We start from the raw sequence: 19611 nt of genomic DNA, 5'->3' as shown, positions 1-19611 counted from the left end.
TTTCTTAAACTAATCTCCGTGATAATCAAATCTTTGATCATTCTCCACACAATCCCATCAACAACATCGATCTCACTAGATGCACCAACAATGATTCTAATCGGCACTACTAACTATAGAGATAGTTGTCCCAAAAAAAAAAAAAAAAACTAACTAGAGAGATAAATCATATTCAATACATGTACTATTTCTACTATACTTAAGAAAATTTGTATACCACTATCTTAACTCTTAACACTGAACATACTATACACTATCTTAACTCCCAACTCTTGTAAAAGAATATCTAATTTTAAGAAAAGACTTCAAATGCTTGTTAAATTTCTAGTGAAGATGCACATTCTAAAAACTGGTAAAATGGTAAGAAAAAAATATATAAAAAAATAGCCTTATTAAAATTTATATCTCCTATTTCTCTATCCAAACTACACGGATGAAGCTTATTGTTATTCATCCACCCTTTTTCTCAATTCTGTCCTATTTCTTGTGCATGAAACTTCTCCATCTTGTAATCGGATAAATCATACCCAAATTTTTTCTTTCTGAAAACATATATACCCGAACATTAATTACTATCGTCCTTTCTCCTAATTTTGTTAAGAAACATGTTTGTTTGTTTTTAGTACTGAAAAAGGATGGAGATACTTGCTAGATCCTATGAACCTTTTCTCTCTAGGACAAATCAGTAACCAAACAATAACTTAGCAAATTAAGCACGACAGCTAATACATAAAATGTGGATATCAAACATGCACGTCACTTCCTTTTTTCCGTCACGTGTTTTTATAAATTTTCTCACATACTCACACTCTCTATAAGACCTCCAATCATTTGTGAAACCATACTATATATACCCTCTTCCTTGACCAATTTACTTATACCTTTTACAATTTGTTTATATATTTTACGTATCTATCTTTGTTCCATGGAGGGTTCGTCCAAAGGGCTGCGAAAAGGTGCTTGGACTACTGAAGAAGATAGTCTCTTGAGACAGTGCATTAATAAGTATGGAGAAGGCAAATGGCACCAAGTTCCTGTAAGAGCTGGTATGTTATTTACGAACACACACACACTAACCGACACACACACACACAAATATGAATATCTATAATCACTACCAATAGTCTTCGTTCTCTCTATTTTCTATTCAGAAAATTGATTAATACCCGGTATTAAAAAAAAAAAAAAAAATTTGTTTAAATGAGTACAAATCATTGTTACAACTTCTTTATGCTGTTTTTACATGCTATTAAAGGTTGTGCATGAAAATTTCTTTTGCTGTTCGTATTTGTTTTACACCTAAACGAAGATTTTTACTTAAAATTAAAGAAAAAAAATTATACTAATTTTAGTTACGTTGCGTATTGCTAGCTTCTCCTATAAAGTCGTTCAAATTTTTACACGCTTGTCTTCTTGTAAATGAATTCGTGGGAAAATTTTGTATGAACACGTGTTTCTGTGTTGGAACAGTTCTTTATTTTTATTGGTGTGCATAGATTCTTCCTGATAAAATATATAGAAGGAGACAAATAAAAAACAGTCTTAGTATGTAGGTATAATCAAAGAATCAATTATTGGTTTTGTAGGGCTAAACCGGTGCAGGAAAAGTTGTAGATTAAGATGGTTGAACTATTTGAAGCCAAGTATCAAGAGAGGAAAACTTAGCTCTGATGAAGTCGATCTTCTTCTTCGCCTTCATAGGCTTCTAGGGAATAGGTATTAATTGTTACCTCGATACTACTTAACTCGGAGAGTCGTCATAAGTTAATACTAATAACATATGTATATTTTCTTACAATTGTTAGGTGGTCTTTAATTGCTGGAAGATTACCTGGTCGGACCGCAAATGACGTCAAGAATTACTGGAACACTCATCTGAGTAAGAAACATGAACCGTGTTGTAAGATAAAGATGAAAAAGAGAGACATTACGCCCATTCCTACAACACCGGCACTAAAAAACAATGTTTATAAGCCTCGACCTCGATCCTTCACAGTTAACAACGACTGCAACCATCTCAATGCCCCACCAAAAGTTGACGTTAATCCTCCATGCCTTGGACTTAACATCAATAATGTTTGTGACAATAGTATCATATACAACAAAGATAAGAAGAAAGACCAACTAGTGAATAATTTGATTGATGGAGATAATATGTGGTTAGAGAAATTCCTAGAGGAAAGCCAAGAGGTAGATATTTTGGTTCCTGAAGCGACGACAACAGAAAAGGGGGACACCTTGGCTTTTGACGTTGATCAACTTTGGAGTCTTTTCGATGGAGAGACTGTGAAATTTGATTAGTGTTTCGAACATTTGTTTGCGTTTGTGTATAGGTTTGCTTTCACCTTTTAATTTGTGTGTTTTGATAAATAAGCTAATAGTTTTTAGCATTTTAATGAAATATTTCAAGTTTCCGTGTTTACATTTTGAAGAAAATAAAATATTAATATATTCTGAAGATTTTTGTTTTTTTTTGGTTATCTACATGACAACAGTAAAAATAGAAAAAAAATCTTATTTTTTGAAAAAGGTATGTATCCGGTGTTTAGAATACTTTCCGAAATCAAACCGCCTATATTTCTAATCACTATGTAAAATTGTAAACCAATTGGGTTAAAACTCAACTAACAAACTTTCTAAATAAATGTCATTTTTGTTTTCAAATATGATTGAACTCGGATTTAGGAGTTTTACCCTTCAGTACCAAACCTTCTCTACCGACCATGTATGGTTGGGCAAATGTCATGTTTTACAATGTTTAGATTACTAAACACTTTGGTTGAGAAGGCAATGCTTTATTTATATATTCTGAAGTCATGTTTTAGTGTTATTTTTATTTATTTTTAAATGCATAGATTGTTAACGTGCAGATTCTCATATGGGCTTAGTTTCTGGATTTTGATTATCAAAACCGTATTCCACTCTTAAATGATTACGACAAAAAAATCAATACTACTAACAAACCTATTTCCCAGTTATTAATTAGTCAATAACAATTGTCAAATTTAATAACGTACTTGCTAGTAATAAAGTTTTAACGACGATCATAGATAGGTTTTTGAAACCCATACTCGCAGAAGTTCTGATACAAAAATTTGTACTCCCTCTATTTCAAAATATTAAATGTTTTAGATAAAAGCACAATGTTTAAGAAACTAATTAATCTTGAGTTTCTTACATTATAAACATAAATTAATATCTATTAAAAATAATTTGACCAATGATATAACTTACAGCATAATATAAATAGTTAAAAAAAAACTGTTTACTTTAATAATTTGCATAACAACTAGCTAGTCTGGTCCAAGAACGGTAGTAGGATGAGATTTTAGAAGGTCGTAATGTGTAAGACTAATAATCATGCGATAGACGATCATGCATGAATTATTTTATGTAATACTTATATGGTTCCAAAATCTATAAGAACCCTCAATTATAAAAGTAATATCTATTAAATATTTAAACGATAATTTCATACGGAAAATTAATAGATAAATTCTTCTATTTGTTTTTAAATATATGTAAATGCGAAAGTGTCCCATGCAATTTTATATATTTAATCAAGTGAAAACTCGAAAACAAAAAACTTGATGTACTTCAAACAAGTTTTTTTGGCAAGTAATACCCATTCTGTTCCGGTTGGACTATAAATGCATGGAAAAGCACCAAAAAAGGCATGGATACTTTCGCGATTTTTGCCATTTTTGTATCTTTGTTCATCGCTCCGTTCAAAAGAACCTCTTGTCGTTACTATAATAAGTTATGGACCAACGGTATTGTCATGTATCAAAATAACTATGTAGCATACGTGTATTGTGAATCAATGAAGCAATAGAGAGATAACATACTGAAACGTCCACATCTCGTTTATAAAAAAATCGTCTACATGCTTCTCTTTGGCTGGACATCCCAACTTTTCTCACCGTAACCAGTGAAATTGTATTATTTGGTAAGAATTACGGATGGAGTTAGATTTATTTTGTTGTGTGTGTATAAATCAATACTTATACAGTTTTTACGTGTATAACGGCACGCCTCATGGGTTTTGCTAATAAGGTCCAAGTAGTGGACAGAAAAGAACTTGTGATTGAATAGTGTTTTGTATTGAAAGGTTAAAACGTGTTTCCAAATGGATTCAACCAAATTCCAACATGTTCAGTGTCGTACATGCGAAAACATTATCGAGTAAAATAAGTTCCATTATACTTTGATTTTGTATTGATTCCATAGAGTAGAAATGTGTGCTTTAGCTTATAGTTAAACACTATCTTCAAAGGGGTAATGCTGGATTCGAAGTATTTAATTAGTCCTGTTCGACCGAAGCAAAGTTCAATCGATTTTGAAAAACAATCATTTGGGGTATAGCTTGAAACTTCCCAAACCACAAGTTCCAAAAGCACACATATTATCACCATTCAACTAACCATTCGGGTTTGATAACCGGTAGTTGGATGTTCAAAGATCTCATCAGATTTGGTGTCAAGAGGATAATTGTGATTGAGTTGTGAACCCTTGTGATGGAGATAGTTTCCTTGTTTGGATGTTAAGTTGAATTTTGGGATCATCCTTGTTTCAAAAAGACTGGAAAACACACAAAAAAAAAAAAAAAAAAACTTGCAAATAAATTTAATTTTTAGAAATTTTATATTGTAGTGAAAAATGTTTGCAAATTTTAGCTGGAGATGTTTTTCCATTTGGAATTTTTTTTCTTAATTTTGCCTTTTATTTTACATTGTATATTGCTAGCTTCTTCTTGACAAGAAAGAACGATGTCAACCTCTGATTTGTCTTCTTATAAATGAATTTGTTGAAAATTGCTGTACGAGCAAGTGTTTTTGTGTTGGAACATGTCTCTATTTCTATTGGTGTGCATAGATTCTTCATGATAAAATATATAAGGAGACAAATAAGAAAGCAGTCTTATTAGGTAGGATTGCCTAAAATATTCGTTAGATTCGCTTGGATCTATTATTCGGTTAAATTGATTCGAAAAATCTGAATATCCATAATTTTACGAAGCAAATCAAATATTAAAAATTGATATTCGTTAAAAACAGAAAAAATAACAAATATTAAATTTAAATAGGCGGATATCCTCTCTAATTCGGTATACATGAATATATGTATATGTATATAGATAAGTATAAATATATATATTAATAATCTTACTCTTTTTATATGTAAGTTTTAGAAGTTTATGTTCATCAAATTAGTTATTTAACTATTAGTTTAAAAAATTGAAAAGAGATATTTTTTCCAATGAAGTTTTACTTATTTTGGATTAAATTTCTAATTTTTATGTTTTTAATTTTTATAATTGTTTTTGAGATATACTTAACAAATCGAATATCTAGCAAATAACTCGGATTTTAACGGAATATCTGGACAGCCGGATATTCGGTTACTTTCGAAACAAATACGAATCAGAAAACTAATTATTCCGATATAGCAAATCGGATCACAAATACTACCAAAATCCATGATATATGTGTCGTGTCCACCCCTATTAGTAGGTATAATTAATTGTAATTAGTGGTTTTGTAAGACTAAATCAGCCCAGGAAGAGTTGTAGACTAAGATGCTTATACTATTTGAAGCCAAGTATCAAGAGAGGAAGATTTAGGCTCTGATGAAGTTGATCTTCTTCTTCGCCTTCCCAACCTTCTAGGAAATAGTATTTGTTATACTTTATACTAATTAATTACTTCGGGATTCATAAGATTATTAATAACATATTATTCGTATAATGTTTAACAACTTTTAGATTGGCTTTGATTGCTGGTCTATTGGCTGGTCAGACCACAAACGGTGTCAAAAATTACTTGAACACTCAACTGAGTAAGAAACATGAACCATGTTGTAAGATTTAGATAAAAAAAAAAAAAAAGCATTACTTCCAATGCTACCATACTGGGCTAAAAATGGATGTTTTTAATCTCGACCTTAATCCTTCTCATTTAACAGCAGTGGCCTACCAAAAGCTCTAACATCTCAGTTGCTTTGGACTCAAAAACAATTATGAGCGTATATTTTGTGACTAATTAGCCTTTATATATGGTTTGTACATAATATAGTTGAAAACTTTTGGAGTATTATTAATGTATATATGTATGCTTAGGGTTTTATGAAAAATTTTCTAATACGTTCTCTATAATTCTTCATTTCGTAAGCAAGCATTAGAGCTAAATCATCATCTGTAAATCTTAAGTAAATGTACGATTAAGTACAATTTCGATTAAAAGGTACAATTTCTTCTGTTTTCTTTTTGTTTGTTAGAAAAGTACGATTTTCTATTTTTGCGTTGAAAAGTATGAGTAGTTTTCTATTAAAGATGTTGAGTCTTATTTGTTTCAGTAATATATGCGACACTGACTTTTGTTAGCGCAAAAAAACATGAAAGCTGTTGCTGTCTTTCTTATAAAAAAAAACAACTGGAGTCATCTTCTAATCATTTATGAAGTATTTTTTCCAAGCAAGAAACTCCATTTTTTAATCCAACCTCTCTGGAAAATATGTTCACGTCGTTAAATGAAAAAAAGAATGACCTCTGTCGATTATGCTAACCACAAACCTATTAGTGTATATTGTTTCAAATTTGGCCAAAAGAAAAAAAAAGTGTATATATTGTTACAATTTTCTTCTTCTTTTTTTGGTGTTTCTTGAAATCGATTAACCCCAGATAACAATATAGCATGATGGAATTAGTTGACTACAAAATAAAAAAAGCACGAGGGAGTAGTCTCTGCAATGTCATGCAGTTTATCTCTGGGTTACAACTTACAAGGCTTCACACTCCCTAGCCAAGTTATAGCTATATCATTACATCAATATTGCCTAGCCAAGTTATAGCTATATCATTACATCAATATTCAATAATACTAACGAAATTTTGTCAGTTATTAGTCAACAATTAATAATAACGAAATATTGTTTCAATCAACAACAAAAACAACTAGCTAGTCTTGTCCAAAAACGATGGTATGTCGAGCAACGGCGATTAAATAAGCAAGTGTCATTAGCTCAATTGGTAAAGATCCTAGCCGGAGCTTAGAAGTTGTCGGTTCGAGTGACGCTTGAAACGAAACTAATATTACATATTGTGGTTTCGGGCCTGGGGGATTACGGGTTTCGGCCTAGAATCTCCTGGTATTCAAAAAAAAAGGATCTAATAAAGTGAAAACTAACGATTATACAATAGATAAAACGATAACTTATGAGTTATTGTATGTGGTATATATATATATATATATATGTGTGTTTCTAAAATCTATGAAACTTTTAATTCTAAAAGAAATAATAATTTATTTACTGATATAGCCAATCAATATATCTCTTTTTTAAGTTTTTTGTTTTGTTTTCTTTGTTTTCGGTAATTACTTAAATCTAGAAAATAAAATAATAAGTTTTATGTACTTCAAGCAAAACTTTTGGCAAGTATGATCCAATTTCTTCGGGTTGAACTTATTAATGCGTAGGACAAAAAACAAAGAAAAAAACATGGAAATTTTCGCCATATCTTAAAAGAACGTCTTGTCGTTACTATCATAAGTTATGGACCATAGGTATTGTCATGTATCAAAATTAACTTTGTAGCATATGTGTATAGTGAATCAATGAAGCAATAGAGATCTAACATTAGGAAACGTCTATATCTCTTTGGCATGACATCTCAACTTCTCACCGTAGCCGTTGAAAGTGTATTATTTATCAGAAAAAGAAAAACAAAATACATTTTGTACGTATGTGTGTGTATAATTCGATACTTATACGTGTAACAGCACGACTCATGAGTTTCTCCAGTCCAAGTCCAACGAGAGGACAGAAAAGGACTAGCCAGATTCTAGCCAAATTCCAACATGTTCAATGTCGTATATGCGAAAACATTAATGACTAAATTCAATTCCATACAAAACCGGGCCTTGGAGGTAATGTGAAACGCACCCATGCTTGGGGTCCTGTGTGAAATATTATTTGTTTGGCCAAATCTTTTTTTTGTTTCCAACTTTTCAATATTTATGTTTGTTTTTTTTAGTAAGAGGAGGGGAGACAATGCCTCACCCTTTTATTAAAAGCAATATTAACTCTTTTCTTAAAAAAATATTAAAAATAACATATTTATGTATTTATGTTGGTTAATGCTAACCATTTCATTAACTCTTTTCTGAAAAATATTAACTAATAGGTCTTTAAATATTAATGATCTTGTGAATTTTTTGATCAGAAGCTTTAAGATGATCTATCAATTAGCTTGTGAAAAGAATTGTGGTTATTGCTTAGAGAAATTAAGGGACTTTGAGATTTAAGTATTGTTAAATGCATGACATCACGAGAAGAGTTTGTTTATCTAAAGCCAAATAACACCTTAAAACTCACCAAAGCCACTAATATTGTATTTGACAGAGGATCTCCTGGACTTTCCGTACGTGGTGGTAAAAGTATACACTTCAAATGCTGGGCCCTAAAAACAATCTAAAAGTTAGATCTATTTTGAGGATCCGCTTAGCCTTCAATTCGGGTATCTGGTAATAGGATTCTTGGTTTGGGCTCAACAGCCTCAACCCATTTAACTAAGAGAGAGTTATATGTTGATGCACATTACAACAAAACATGTCGAATTTCGACTAATTTTCTGACCAGCGAAATGGTCATAAATTGTATCAATCAATTTTTGACCAGTTATTGCAATTCAAAATTTGGTAACACATGTTAGTTCAAATTATAAGGTAACATGTTACACACCAGGTCAGTTAAGTTTAATTATAGTCAATATGACAAACCTTTATCCCATGAGAGGGCTTACGACATTACAGTTTTTCGTGACTGCGAATTACGTTTACGATTAATTATTTGATTAGTTTAAGAAAAATATTAATTCATTGTATAGAATAGTCATGGACCCTCAATACAAATCCAAGCGTAGAGTCGATCACGGTATTAAATATATTTGTTGAACATTATAACTACACAATTGTATAGAAACTAATCGTGACTTTAGCTTGCATAGAAACTCTTCCATGTTTCAAAGCTAAATAAACGTTGACAGTATAATTAAACTACGAAAAACAACAAAAATGGTTCAACCCAAAAATTATTTTGTTCTTGATCCGAGAGAAGCCACGGTTACGGATCTTATGCGTCTTCTCTTCTACTCGGATCTCGAGAATAGAAAGTTCGTTGATACTTCGGTAGAGAATCTTGAGAATCGTCTTTGCGAATTCAGGGGACGGTGGATCATTTTTGTATCCATCGTTGTTCAGAAACTCTTGATTATCCTCAGGAAACCTCTCTCGTTCTTGGGATTCGCTCTTGGCTTTTGGCTCAACCTTCCTTCTTCCAATGGTGGCTTCTTCAAGATATTCCTAAATCTTGTCAAAGGTTATATTTTCTTTTGACTTTCTTGTTTAGAACTTATAGTTCGGTTAGACATTACTTTTTTTTGCTAAAGGGTTTTCAAAGTTAGACATTACATTATACATAGTGAATATAGAATTGTATACATACTAATTTCTTCATTTCGATAGTGATGGTTACTCTGAATTATTCTTCAAATCATATTATGCGTGACTGAGGTCTGAAGTAGTAAGTTGCTCCAAAAGTTTTTTTTTTTTTTTTTGTCATAATCTTTTTAATTGATTGAATATACAGAAACAACATCTAGGAGATAATCAAAATGAGGGTATTACTTAATTATGGCAAGACACAGCCATTTTTTAAATTCATTTTGGTTGTAAATGGATTACTTACGAAAATACAACCATATTTTCTGTGAATTATCTTCTTCTTTTTTTTGTTGATTAATCTGTAAATTATCTTTGTATGTATATAGCAAATTCACACCACTTAGGTTTAAATTTTGTGTGCATGATCTGTCGAATAATTATCGTATCGTGGGTCATGTACCTTTGTTTCACATTTATATTACTTTCGTAATTTTTTCAGGAAGGTTTATTTGGCCGGAAAAAACATCAGCGACATTTGCATCCATAAACGGAAACCTAGACCAAAAAGTAGAGTTAGGTTTAGGCCGGAGCATAAAGATAGGAGATGAAAGATACAAACCACTGTTGTCAATTATGGCTTCTAAGCTGGCTTACGAGAACGAACACTTTATCAGATCCGTTCTTCAAGACCATTGGCAGGTTTTATTAACTAACTCTTTCATTTTTATTAACTATATTTTTCCTTGATTATTTTTCACAACTCTTTATACAGAAATTTTCCATATAAAATACGACAACTAGTGCAGAGTTATTAGCTGTATCTTTTTAGTTTTTTGGTCAAACATTTAGCTGTTGATCGAGTTAATTAACTTTGTCTTATAACTTGCAAGTATATATGACCATGATCATGCATGTTGTCTTTCATTTTGAGGATAATAATATCACTTATGATCACTATTATTTGTTTATTTTGTTGTGGCAAAGATGGACTTATTGGGTTTCTACAGCTGTCCGAATGGTGAGATTGCTTTCCTTTTCTTATAGTATAAGTATAATGTATAATTAACTTTGTTGGACCAAAAATGCAGAAATCACGTGAAATTAAAACACCGTCTGATATGTGGGAGATTTTACGTTTTCTTACCAACATGATTGATTCCCATATTAGTCAAATCAATAATGAGTTAATGACCTAAGAAATTTTATATATTTATAGTATCTTTCACTTGTTCGGGTTTACAAATCCATTGAAAAAATTATTTAGAAGTTTATTCAACTTCGTATATTAAATGATTTAAGTTTCAATACAATTGTATGATTTTGGGTGAATTTAAGAAAATGTTATGACTTGTTGTATAATTTGATATATATTTATTATCCAAATATGACAACGACAATTCTTAAAAGGGACAAGTGAGTTAAAAAGGGATCAATATTGTGATTCTTTACTTCACTTTTTTTTTTTTCATTATTTACTTCTCTATATTTCGTTGATTTGTTTTGTAAGAAACATATATTTCGTTGATAAATATATGCATTATAGTTGTTTTATACTTAGTATCTACGATTCTTAATTCAATTTTAAAATTTTGTCTTCTCCTGAAGTAATAATACTTGTTTTTTTATTTATAATATAGTTCTACTTTTTGTTTGGGCTTTTCAGATTTTGATCAAACGAGGTCAACAGAGGTGATTGTTATAAGGGACACAAAAGACAATCCGAACCTTATCGTCGTCAGTTTTAGAGGAACCGATCCTTTCAACGCCGATGATTGGTGTACAGACCTTGATCTCTCTTGGTAATATACTGAATACTTAGGTTTAGGTTGGTTTAATTTTTATTCGGTTAGGTTCGACGTTAGCTTCTCCTAATCAAACTAATGCTGATTTCAAAAATAGGTACGAGATTGTTATGAATAAAAATAGGCACAACGTTATGAATGTGGGAAAGATCCACGGCGGATTCATGAAAGCTTTAGGCCTTCCGAAAGAAGGATGGTATGAAGAAATAAACTCTGACCAAACCCAAAATAAAACAAGTCAACTTGCATACTACACAATTTTACGTCAGTTAAAAGAGGTTTTCGAACAAAACCCAACATCCAAGTTTATCCTGTCCGGACATAGCCTAGGTGGAGCCCTAGCGATCCTGTTCACAGCCGTGTTAATTATGCATGATGAGAAGGAAATGTTGGAGAGACTTGAAGGAGTTTACACATTTGGGCAGCCACGCGTAGGAGACGAGGATTTCGGTATTTATATGAAAGACAAGTTAAAGGAGTTTGACGTGAAGTACAAAAGATATGTTTATTGCAACGACATGGTTCCTAGGTTGCCTTTTGACGACAAGACACTCATGTTCAAACATTTTGGGGGCTGCCTCTACTGTGACAGTTTCTACAAAGGAAAGGTTGGTAATAAATTACTCTTAATGATTTTATCGTCTTGAATTAATCACTCTTGATTAGTGTTTGAAATTTGTTTCTTAAGTTTTATCGTTTCGTATCAAAATATTCTATAAATATTTAAAGATCAAAATATCATTCATATATATATATAATTTTGAATATAAATGTATATATTGAGATATGAAAAACGAGAATTCTTGTCTTGTTTCCGCAGAGTTCCATGATGAATTTCTATTTATCCCAACTGATGATAACTATTTGATATAATGTTCAGGTAGAAGAAGAGGAGCCAAACAAAAACTACTTCAATATCTTTTGGGTTATACCGAAGATAATAAACGCGGTGTGGGAGTTGATAAGGAGTTTCATCATATCTTGTTGGCAAGGTAGAGAATACAGAGAAGGATGGTTATTGACGTGTTTTAGACTTGTCGCATTGTTGATTCCGGGACTTCCTGCTCATTTTCCTAATGAGTACGTCAATGTTGCTCTTTTGGGAAACTTTCCTCCTCAGGTACCTGATTCTCAAAATTTACCTGATGATGACCTCAATGTTGCCCTCTTGAGAAACTAAAGGTGGCTCCATCGTTTTTACAAGATTTCGTTTTATAACTAGTGTGTTCACACTTTATACTATCTTTCTTAAACACTTTCTTCGTAGTTGCTTTTGTTTTAATATAATGTGTTGTTTGGTTTTAGATTATTTTCATTATTTTCCGAAAAATAAAACAAAAATATGATCATTTTTCAATAAATGGGAAAAGTATAATAAAATGGGTAGTAATTAACGTATTTGTTTCTTCTTTTTTTTTGGGTAAAGTGCATTATATTCTCTTTTGTGTTCATCTTATCTTCTCTTTTGTGTTCATCAATAGTACCGGTTTTGAAGATTGAAAGATTTTTACAAAAAGCTATAACATATCAAATCTACAAAACATTGTTCAATAGAAGTATGAGTTACGAGAACTAAGATAAAAAAAATGAATTGGATAATGTGAAGAAAAAGAAAACAATGTGATGGGATCAAACATTAAATATATATTACAAAATTGCAATAAACAAGACTAGCTAAGTTTGATATAATGGAAGAGGCGAAGAGCATACGTTTAAAAAAAGTAATAGAAGCTGTAATGATAGAGAAGCGAACAAGTCAGTGCACCAAGATGCAAAAAGAATTGATGAAATACTACAATCTTAATTTACTATCTCAAAAGATTTGTTATTTTTGGACCCAAATTTGTTAAAATTCCTACCGGTTTATAATAACTTATAAACACAAATTATAAATTCAATTCCTAGGATTTGTGCAAAATATTAAATTATATTTAAGTCAAATAATTATACATTTTGCAGATGAACTGATGGATGGAGGTCGTGTAGAACTCAAATTGTGGTGCCATTGTACCATGGTATCTATAATTCGTGCAAATTCTCCTCAATGATTATATATATGGTATATCTCTTAAAGTCTTTTGAGTATTTGATTTTTGGGCTAAATTGAGTCCTAATGTTTACATATGAAGAGAGGATTGTTTGAAGGATTTGTGAGATTTCTTTGGCGGTTAGTTTCAGATATTGTTATGTAATCCTAATATACTTAGTTTCATATATTGCTATGTTTTCCTGATATACTTAATTACATATAATTCAAATTAATAATAAAAATTCGAAATTGACTGAATTTTCTCTATTAAGTTTTATTTTTCAAATTTAGTCTGCAAATGTTTCCTGGTATATTCAAATGCTCTTATTCACATTTTAATTTGTGAATTTGTTGTTCTTTTTTTCTTAAAATTTCCACCTCAATCCATTTATTATGGTCCAGATTCACTTTGATCATATATACAAAATACCAAATACATAATTTAATTTTGTGCTCATTTTCTACATCTTTCTATATTTTATAATTAATATGACATAAAATAATAAAAAAATAGGTAAATAATAGTAACCTTATTTATATATTTTAAATTAAAGTCTTAGATAGTTAATGTTTTTCATAATGACTTTGACAGGTGTCCCAGTCACCTAGTTATAATTCTGCCATTTTTCGAAAGTTCATGAGACACTTTTTATATAAAACATTATATACTACAAATGTGTTGAATAAAATATTGATAAATCCTAGCCAAGAAAAAAGAAGAAGAAACAAAGAACCAAAGAAGATGGCGAGTATGATTAAGATAACAATGATAATGGCTTTGATCATAATGGACGTGAGAGCAAAAATTATAACTGAGTGTCAAAAAGCAGACTGCAAGTCTCTCTGTCAAAACATAAGCGATATAGCTTGTACTAATTGTCTCTTCAAATGCATTTCTCTTCCATCTTTTAACTACTCCAACACAAGTAATCTCTCGTACTCTATTAAAAAAACAAAGAATAGTTTCTGAAGACTCCCTAAAATCGGATTTCGTGGCAGGGCTAAAATATGTTAAACACTAATTTTGAAACATATAGTTATCATGTAAATTGTGCATTGTGTAACGTTGTAAAGAGAAAGTGCCGTACACAACCTTTTTTCTTATTATATACGATTTAGATAGTTGTATTCAAAAATTATGCCAATGATCGTTCTAATCAATGATGTTTAATTTACAGGGCCGAACCAATTGAAAATGACCCCGAAGATCTGTTATTATATTTGCTCTGGAGGTTGTGGTACAGACAAAAGATGTGACCATCGCTGTAAGAAATGTTGTGGTTGGGCTTAGACTTGTGGAACTTTTGTTAGATTTTTAATCTTTTGATCTAGTTGTTTATTGTTTTTGATGTTTTTCATGTTAGGATGTAATTTGACAATAAAAGATTTAATATAAACATACTAAAAAATTTAATAAGGAAACCAGTTTCTTGGAAAAATGTGATGTACAGGAAAACTGCTAGTATCAAAAACTATTTTCATGTGACATTTTTCAACCGAAGCTCTAATTTTTTACATTTTATCAACCTACACAAGTTTTAAAAAACAAACCTAAACTATATAATCGTCATTTGAGAAATAATGTAATTAAATAAACAGACTAATGGACTTTGAGATTTGAGTATAGTTAATTACATGACATAATGCCAGGTGATTGTTTATCTAAAGCCAAAACTTTCTACATAGATCTTGTAGACTCGCTGGACCATAAATCAATCAGGAAGTTAGATATGTTTTGTTTTACGGGGTCAATGAAGACGTAGCTGCACGTAATTATTTAAACACTTCCATTTCTGCAGTCAAATTTGTTTTTCTTTTTTTTTCTTTGAATACTGTAAGGCTATCGAAATAATGTCATGATTTAAGCGTATTAAAAATCGGTAAGTGGCTATTCGAAGATTACACTTATCCTGTAAGAATTAGTGGGGTAAGAAAAATCTGGACCACCCTTTGATTATCAAAAGACAATAATAATAATGGTAATACATTAAATCTTTAAGCGCATGCTCTCCCATACATATGGAAGGCCCAGGCCTTGTTTCTAGGCATCATTAGGATTTAGGATGTTATATGTTTGTGGAGTTCAAGTTGATCTCAGCTCAAGAGTACACTTATTCGACTGTCCAAGCAAATGGACACTCACTAAACCGAATTTGCTTGAAAATTGTAACATACACTTATTTGACTGTCCAATCATGATAGACAGTTATATGGTAATAAATATATATATATATATATATATATATATTTTGCGATAATATATTGTAGTGTTTATATTATAATTCACCGAATTATCAATTAAGTGTAATACCAGTGTAATACCTAAAAGGCTAAAAGCTATAATTTAGACTTAAATTATTGAAGAGTTCCAAAACTACAAAGTTTATTATTGTGCAGGGAGCTGACGAGTTGCTAATAAAGAGATATTGATCATTAACCTAACCCCCCAATTTGTACGCACCATATAATCAAAATCTGTTTTACAATTATCGAGCATACCAAGCACACTTGATTGATAGTGTCTCATATCCGAATAATCACCTCGGCGGTCTGCCAGATAAGCACCTTCGAGAAGCTTTTGTACAGCTCTGTACGTCGCAAGGCAAAGAACAAGCTGGTTCTTGACCAGAGGGTTCTCTGCTATGGGAATAAATTTATCTCTAATGTAATTGCCTGCACTTGTGATGAGGTACACTGCGTTGAACGCTGCGATATCAGCTATGGTCTTGATTTCTGCATGGGGGTTACCGAGTTTCGAGATGATACTTTGCTCACAATAATACATGTTCTTGGTGTTGACACATATGCTATCGATTAGAATCATTGTTGGGGCGTCTGGTGTGATTGAGATGGATGTGGTCGATGGGATAGTGTGCAGAATGATCAAAGATGTGATCATCAAAGAGATTCGTTGAAGAAAACCCATATTGGTGCTCGATTATATTTTTTGTTCATTTGAGAAAAAAAGAAAAGGTATACTACTTATATATATGTTATAAGATATTTTAGTACTTGTTCAATATCACTTTCTATTGACCAACAAAAATAGAAAAGTTGAATATCAATTTCTATAAATAAAAAGGCATTTATGATTATTGCATTTGAATGCCTTGACAATATTTTATTTGCTTTTGTAGAAGGACTTGCCATATAAGTTTATACATCATTTTTACAAAATTTGACTAGATTGTTTCAAAATTTGGTATTATTTTAATTAGAATCTGATTTCACTTTTCATTTTCGAAAATATACTTATTTATATATCTTTTTTGTTTCTTACGGAAATCCTACGCGAGATGATATATAAACTTGCTTCAGAAAAATGATTTGGTTAAGAAATATGCATTGGTCTTGAGAGCAAAATCAAAAGATGTTCATGAACATAACGTGGACATGGAATCAAGTCTGTATATCCTTGCAGCTATGGTGCATATTTCGTCTCTTACTATGAGGAATCCGTATTTTTTACTACCATGTGTTTGATATAAAGCTAATTAGTAGGCATGCTTTACAACGACAGAGACAATAACAAAAAATGTTCCAAATCGTGGAAATTCAAGTTCAAAGACACGCTAGAGATATAGTTTTCCTTGAGGAACAATTATCATATAGGGAAGAGTACAACCAAACATGATCTTACAAGCAAACAGCTTTTGGAAGGAGCTATTGCAAAGCTGCGGGTATCAACTTGGTAAATTGCAGTGTCTTAGCCATCATGTGCAAAGACTGTTTTCATTCATGTTGTGCAAGGTTGTTTGTGTTCTTTGCTTGGGTAGTATGTCTTACAGATTTATGGAAGAGAAAGTTTTGCAAGAACTGGTGGTTTAAGTCAAATACACCACAAGCTGTATCTTCACAACAGTTGCTATTTCACAGCTTGAGAACAAGCTGTTTTCAAACGGGGGAATATTTTTTTCTTTGAAAGAATGTAAAATTATATTCAACTGAAAAAGACTGTTTTTACAATGAATGCATCATGAGTGTACAAGAAAGAATATAGCAGAGGAAGCCACACAAGTGAGAGAAGCTTGAACAAACTGATGTTGGCACGTGTGAATAATAATGACTCGTATAAAAGAATAGTTTCTCATTTGTTAGGCTTTTATGCATTGTTTGATGAATGTCTAGTGATGTATGTGTCCCTAGAGAGAGAGAAAGAGTTATGAATCGGTGATGTGCCGGTGGCTCAATCTCTTGTGAAACGGCGTAAGGAGAATTGTAACTCAAGGCCTTATCAGATTCATAACCATCTGACTCTGCAAGTGCCTCTCTATATTTTTAACTTCACAAAGATGTGAAAATCGTTCTACATTTTACAACCATGTGATTCTAATTTCAAAACTTTGTCAATTAACACGAGGTGCCTACGAACTCTCCGATCTCTGTTTAAGGAACAAGAGCCTTAAAGCTCGTGATCGTGAGAAACTCAGTTACTCAACAAATTGTGACAACTTCAAACATAAGTACAATTGTTTATTTTTTAAGAAATCTGTGACAACTTCAAACTTAGAGCACAAAATTTTGGAAAACTTTCAACATTAGTCTCCTTTTTTCCTAAGTTATATAGGACGAAACGATTCGAAAACCAAACTCAAGTCATCAAATATTTTAGGATAGTTACTTTTCAAGTTAATTTCACCCAGTGCCGGCTTAACTAGGAGGGCACACAGTGCAACTACCAGGGGCCATAAATTAAGATGGCACAATTTTTTATTTTATTTTTGTCGGAGGGAGGACAATTTTATTTGGATTTTAGTAAAACGGGAAAAAGTATCCTTTGTAGGAAAAAAAATATTTCACAAAAAGGGGCCATAAAATTTATGCATTTCTTTGATTCTTTCTAAACATAACGAAATTCCCTTTTTTAATATTGGGCCAAAAAATTGATTTACGTTACCCCAACAGTTATAAAACTTTAATTAATATATTAGGCCAAATTTGTGTACATTCGAATACAAAAGCAAGAGTTTACAGTTCACCAATAAATTATTAATTATCCCACAAAACTTTTCACCTTCTCACAATGTCCCTATGATGTGACTGAATACGGATAAAGACTCAAGAGACAACAATGAATCATTTCGTTTTGGATCTTATACAATAGTCAATTCAGTTCAAGTTCTCTGACTCTGTTTCTGTAAACTTTTCAAATTTTGACTAAATGTAAATATGTGCTATTTTCTGGATGAATTCTAAAAGCATCCTCACTAATATCTTTGAGGTTTACATTGTTATTTTGGCATTCAAATAATCAGATTCATTCCTCAAAATCAAGGTGCTATTCTTCTTTTTTACTTTGCATCTAGATTAGCATCATGACTGGACAAAAACATGGATGTTAGAAAAGAAAAAAAAAGAAAAGAAAACAAGATGAATAGTTTGTTCAATCACTCGGAGTTTTTCGATAAATTTGTGACAAGAGGAAGTCCAAATGAAAAAAAAAAAAAAAAGATGAATGGTTTATTCAATCACTCGGAGTTTTTAGATAAATTTGTGACAAGAGCAAGTCCAAATGAAAATTTATTGATTTGCTCTTGTCACAAATTTATCTAAAGAGCCTCTTAGTGATTGAACAAACAATTCATCTTTTTTTTTTTTTTTCTGACATCTAGGTTTTTGTCTAGTCATGATGCAAATCTCAAAATATCTCTCACTCACTTAATAGTTTTTTTTAGAAATTTTTATATTTTTCATATTCATTTATTAATTTCATGTCTAATCTTTGTTTAATAGATTTTTTCCTTCAAAATTGCTCAGAATATCTCTCACTCACCTAATACATGAGCTTCCAATCATCCACTCTATTTTGTTGTGATATTTTGTAGAATGATTTTATATTTTTTTCAATTTCCCAACAACAACCCTAATATTTTCTCAAACCGTTTTTAATTTCTCAAAACTTCTTTGAATTGTTTAATTTTTGATAACACCGTAACTTTACCTATTTTTATCGTCATTTTAATAATTTTTCGATAAGAGGTTAGTGTGATATTCATTTTCTTCAAGTATCTTTCTACTAATATTTAGATATTTTTAAAACAGAGCAAAACAAGTTTTTGAAGACATGACAATTTTCGTACATATAATGTGAGATGAAAGACTTCACACCGATGAGAAATAAAGACGTTAATATATCATCACTAGTTTTTCAAAGACTAGGCAGCATGAGGTGAGTGTTTACAAACATTCCATCATCTCTAATAGACACAAGGGTACTTACAAGATTTTAATCAAATTTCTAAGTACTTGTTTGAATATGTCATTATATTAGTTTAATTTTAAAATTTCATCAGGTTTCATTTCCGAGGACATTTATCGTACTCATCTGAAGAAAACCAGT

At 31.2% G+C, this 19611-nt stretch overlaps 3 protein-coding genes and 1 pseudogene across 4 annotated transcripts; 3 read left to right on the top strand and 1 right to left on the bottom strand.

The window, feature by feature from the left end:
- Positions 1–722: 722 nt before the first annotated feature.
- PAP1 (production of anthocyanin pigment 1) lies at positions 723–2460 on the top strand. The gene is made up of 3 exons (NM_104541.4): positions 723–1046; positions 1587–1716; positions 1806–2460. The coding sequence occupies exons 1-3, from the start codon at positions 926–928 to the stop codon at positions 2299–2301; spliced, it is 747 nt and encodes a 248-aa protein (NP_176057.1). The 5' UTR covers positions 723–925; the 3' UTR covers positions 2302–2460.
- Positions 2461–5545: 3085 nt separating this feature from the next.
- On the top strand, positions 5546–6016 carry AT1G56640 (annotated as a pseudogene). The gene has a single exon.
- A 2886-nt stretch (positions 6017–8902) lies between these two features.
- AT1G56630 (alpha/beta-Hydrolases superfamily protein) lies at positions 8903–12609 on the top strand. The gene is made up of 6 exons (NM_001333791.1): positions 8903–9375; positions 9940–10139; positions 10425–10458; positions 11104–11239; positions 11340–11850; positions 12123–12609. The coding sequence occupies exons 1-6, from the start codon at positions 9072–9074 to the stop codon at positions 12420–12422; spliced, it is 1485 nt and encodes a 494-aa protein (NP_001319257.1). The 5' UTR covers positions 8903–9071; the 3' UTR covers positions 12423–12609.
- Positions 12610–15601: 2992 nt separating this feature from the next.
- On the bottom strand, positions 15602–16209 carry AT1G56620 (Plant invertase/pectin methylesterase inhibitor superfamily protein). The gene has a single exon (NM_104539.2). It carries the CDS (start codon positions 16195–16197, stop codon positions 15658–15660), a length of 540 nt encoding a protein of 179 aa, NP_176055.1. The 5' UTR covers positions 16198–16209; the 3' UTR covers positions 15602–15657.
- Between the last annotated feature and the right edge of the window lie 3402 nt (positions 16210–19611).

This window comes from Arabidopsis thaliana (genome assembly GCF_000001735.4).
Source record: "Arabidopsis thaliana chromosome 1 sequence".
Classification (NCBI taxonomy): Eukaryota; Viridiplantae; Streptophyta; class Magnoliopsida; order Brassicales; family Brassicaceae; genus Arabidopsis; species Arabidopsis thaliana.
This window is presented reverse-complemented; position numbering and strand designations above follow the sequence as displayed.